General features: G+C 33.5%; 1 protein-coding gene across 1 annotated transcript; it reads left to right on the top strand.

Annotated features, from left to right (window-relative positions):
* Positions 205–1,119, top strand: LOC109235881. Its single transcript, XM_019402129.1, has 3 exons — positions 205–234; positions 472–498; positions 679–1,119. The coding sequence occupies exons 1-3, from the start codon at positions 205–207 to the stop codon at positions 1,117–1,119; spliced, it is 498 nt and encodes a 165-aa protein (XP_019257674.1).

Genomic DNA, 4,491 nt, shown 5'->3' with positions numbered 1-4,491 from the left:
CCAGGATTTAATGGAGTCGTTGAAGTGAAGTGGTTTGCAAAGATGCCACAACGATACCTAATTGGGGAAGAACAGCTTCCTTGATACATTGAAGATGAAGGAAAAGGATTGGGGTCGTCTGAGCCCTAATTATTGGTAAGAGACGGATAGTAAATGGGTATTGTGGGGTTTTAAATAGGTGGGCCCGCTGATGTGGAAGCTGACATGGCAGCTGATTTGGATAAAATTCATGTGGTCAGTTGCCACGGTGTATAGACGTTAGGGTTAGGGGTATTTATTCAAAGTTCATTAACGGTAGGGACAAGAATGGCCGGAAAGTATAACGGGTGGCACAAGCAACTAATAAACAATAGTAGAGGGGTAATTTTGACCTTTTTCCCTTTCTGAAATAACTTATACAGAACTTTTTAGATAGACGTATTCAATTGTATTGTCATGCAATAGCCTTATAATGTTTTTGTTTCTTTTCAGCTGCCTAAAGTTAAGCAGATCTTTGATGTATGTCATTGTATTCATAAGCTAAGACGTAATTGTAGTTTATAGTCTGCCGATCTACATATATGATGTATTCTTCTGTATTAAAACATTTCAGTTGTATTTAACTGAATAATTCAGCATTATACATAAAGAAATCCATTTATATGTGCTCAAAACTTATAGGTCTATGTTTAAATGTAGGTGGTACCATCGACTGAATACTTACATACGGTTAACGATGGAGGGAGGCATTACACCGTCTGCCTGTTAGAGAGAAAATGCGTTTGTGGGAGGTTCCAAGTTGATGAATTACCATGCCCACATGCTTGGGCTGTATTGAAGAGCATGTTTCTAATGCCAGAAGATTATTGCTCTAACTATTACAAATCAAATTCTGTTGTAATGACATACGATGTGCCTGTGTACCCGCTACCGGACAGAAATGACTGGAATATACCAGCACATGTTGCAGAGGAAGTTGTATTACTACCCAAATGGAAAAGACCTCCTGGAAGGCCAAAGAAGAAGCGTGATAAACCTTTCAGTGAATTGCTGCAGGCGGAAAAACAACATTCATATAGCATATATGGGCAGGGAGGACATAATAAGCGAACGTGTAGAAATGCTCCAGGTAGGATTTAGTTAACATTCTGACATGTATTAGTGCTCCAACGATTTGTCATTACTTCTGATGACATTGTGAAGTAATAAATTTTGAAATGCCTTTCGTGAATAGATTCTGGATACATTTAGTTGTAGTATTGTGTTGAATACATTCGAATACAACCTTGTCAATAAATACTTAGCCAATTTATTATAGACAGCGCCTGAGTTGTATATACATAACTAATCAAAATACATCGAAATACAATTATATACTCAGCTATAATATAACAATTTCAATAAATACATATAACCTAAGTAAGTATTGTGTTGAATACATTCGAATACAACCTTGTCAACATATACATTCGAATAACAATTTTAATAAATACATACATCAAGTTGAGTACATACGTATAAACCTGAAGCATATAGTTGCTGACTTTGATATATAAGCCAAGTGACTGAATATTAATACACATTTATACGCCCTATTTAATACGTATGAATATATCCTGTAAGATACATACGAGTAGAAACTGTAGATTAAGCATGAATACTTACGAGCAAAACAATGAAACATAGATTGAAGAGTTGCAATTGTCATACATGAACACTGTTGATAAAGTGATTAAAACATTTGTTTTTCTAGATGAATACCATCTTCTGTCAAAAAGATATTCAAAAAAACAATATTCGCCTAAAACAACATTCCAAAAATACATTCACCTAAAGCTACTCTAACACTATCTGTAACTTTGAATCTGACTCCGTGATTTTCCTAGCAATCTTTGAGGGTGCTTCATTCTCACTTATGGCATCAACATCTATCTTCTGCATAGCATAGTCCCAGAGGAGAGCACCATATCTTTGACGGAGTAGATTAGAATCAAATGTTATTTGTGGAATCTCACCAAGAGTGCTCAGAACTCTGCGTATGCCGCAACATGCACCCCCCAATCCCTGAAAAATGTTGATTGAAACAATTAAAAATAATTCATACAATTAGAGTTTTAAGATGATACAAGAATGATGATTGAATACATGCATGCTCCCAGCTTTTTGTTGAGGCAGATTTGATATGAAAATAACTTCAAACGGATCAGTATGTGACTTGTCAGTGTATGCCGAGTAAGTAGACCAATCTATGCCTTGACTATCTCTGTAAAAGCAACTGATTGATAGATACAGAGGTACAAGCTTAGCTAGCTTATCTATCTCAGAAGCTACATATGCATCATAACCTGCAGATCTGTACGAGTCATACACTTTGATACATCTCTCCTTGAATGAGACAACAACCAATATCTAGTGTAGTTTGTCCTTCAAGTTGACTGGTATCAAGGCATTGTCAACAGTATGCCAAGGTACATTAGCTAGCAATCTGTAGCCCCTTATGTACTCACATACCATATCCTCTTCTTTGGCTACATTTGCATTACTATCTGTATCAACATACCTATCGAAGATTTCAGCGATTCTTGTCTTGAATATACAATCAACAGTTGTATACTTGAAGTTACTTGTTTGGTTGTACTTTCCCTTCTTTCTCAGATAGTAGAATATGACGTCAATATGCTATACACAAATTTAATGACATAGTGTTAGTGCAATTAATCAAATTAAGAAAAAGAAACTGAATATGGTAAGTGAAAACTCAGTTAAAGACATCACACAGATTCAAGAATAATACATCTGAATACACTTAAATACTGCAGATATTCAAGAATAATGAGGCCATTAAATACCTCATAGAGATTCAGTTAAATACATCTGTTATTTACAACTACCGAGTAATGTTAAAATACATATGAATGTATTTAAATACATGTTGTTATTCAAGACTAATGAGGCAATTAAATACATAGTACTGAAATACATCTGTTAGTTACAACATACTGAGAACTTTTAAAATACATCTGAATACAACAAAATACATCATTTATTCAAGAATAATGATGCCATTAAATACATCATACAGATTCAGTTAAATACATCTTTTATTTAAAACTACTGAGTAATGTTAAAATACATCTGAATACAATTAAATACAGCAGATGTATAAGATACATCTAAGTACAATTGAATACATAAAAGTAATGTAAGACAAATTTGTGTGAGAGCTCAATTTGTGAATTATACAATTAGACAAATCAATACTAAAGAAATAAATTATAGTGGAGTTGGAAGGGGTAAAACTTACATTGTCATCCCATAGTTTACCGTCAAACGATAGAAGGTAAAACCAATTTTTCGAATTGACTTGATCAACTCCAAAATTCAATGGTATATGAAGTGTTGACTTGTTCTTCTTGTAATGGTCTTCCAAATTACTTCTACAAGTATGATATAAAAAAATGTTATATCCAAGAATAAATACATATAAATACAACTTAATACAACACATATTTCATAGTACAACTGATATGAATACATATGAATACAACTAAATACAGACTGCAAAAATAAATTGGAGTAAGATATCAGTGATAGAAATATATGTACTAATATAATACATACCCATACAAGAAATGAAGACATTGCAATTAGAATAAAGCAGTGATGGGAACTTTGAAAATCATTATAAATACAACTATAAGAATACATCAGAATACATATACATATCTGTATCATTGATTTCTATAAGTACAAAAATATATTGAATATCCTTTTTGAACAGAGAACTCAACAGGTTTATACATATAAATGCAGATGAATACATCAATAATACAGATGAATACATCAGAAATTACCTTTTTATCCGAGCTTTTACTTGCTTCAACCTCCTTCCCCTTGATAGATGAAGCTTCACAAATATGTTTTTTTCCTCTTTTCCGCAATGGAAAGTCTTGTTTCCTTCAATGATTTCTCAAATTGGGTTTCTTTGAAATTGTTATGTCGAGATTTTGTTCTCTTCTCCAATGCCATATTTTTGGCTAAACCTGCATCCAATTCCCCTTGAGTGATTTGCAAGGAGAAAGAGGGCCCATCGAAATTGAGAATTTTAGTGGGTATACCTCTAGTAATCAACTTGCGGGGTCTATTCTCAGACATTGTGAGAATACGCTTGGATACTGTTGATTAGAGAAAATTTGGTGAGTAGAAATGTTGAGAATAAGCAAATATAGCGAAAATCAAAAAAATCAAATACTTACCACACTACTTATAGAAACAAATGAGTAAAATCTAGAGGAGATTAGGGTTTACGCCGAGATTGGGGAAGGAGGAAGCATCGGTATGTGTGAGGAGGTTTCTCTGGTTTTGAGCGTGTTTACAGGGAATGAGAAAGAAAATAAATTGTATCAAAATAGAGAGAGGATGAACGTGTATTGAGAAGTTGTATGAGAAACGGTAACTATGAGAGAGAAAAATTTGAGAAGGGAGAGAGAAAAATAAAACATAGCGTCTTTA

Source organism: Nicotiana attenuata, chromosome 12, assembly GCF_001879085.1.
Source record: "Nicotiana attenuata strain UT chromosome 12, NIATTr2, whole genome shotgun sequence".
Classification (NCBI taxonomy): Eukaryota; Viridiplantae; Streptophyta; class Magnoliopsida; order Solanales; family Solanaceae; genus Nicotiana; species Nicotiana attenuata.
The sequence above is the reverse complement of the archived record's forward strand: the minus strand, read 5'-3'. Positions and strand labels throughout refer to the sequence as shown.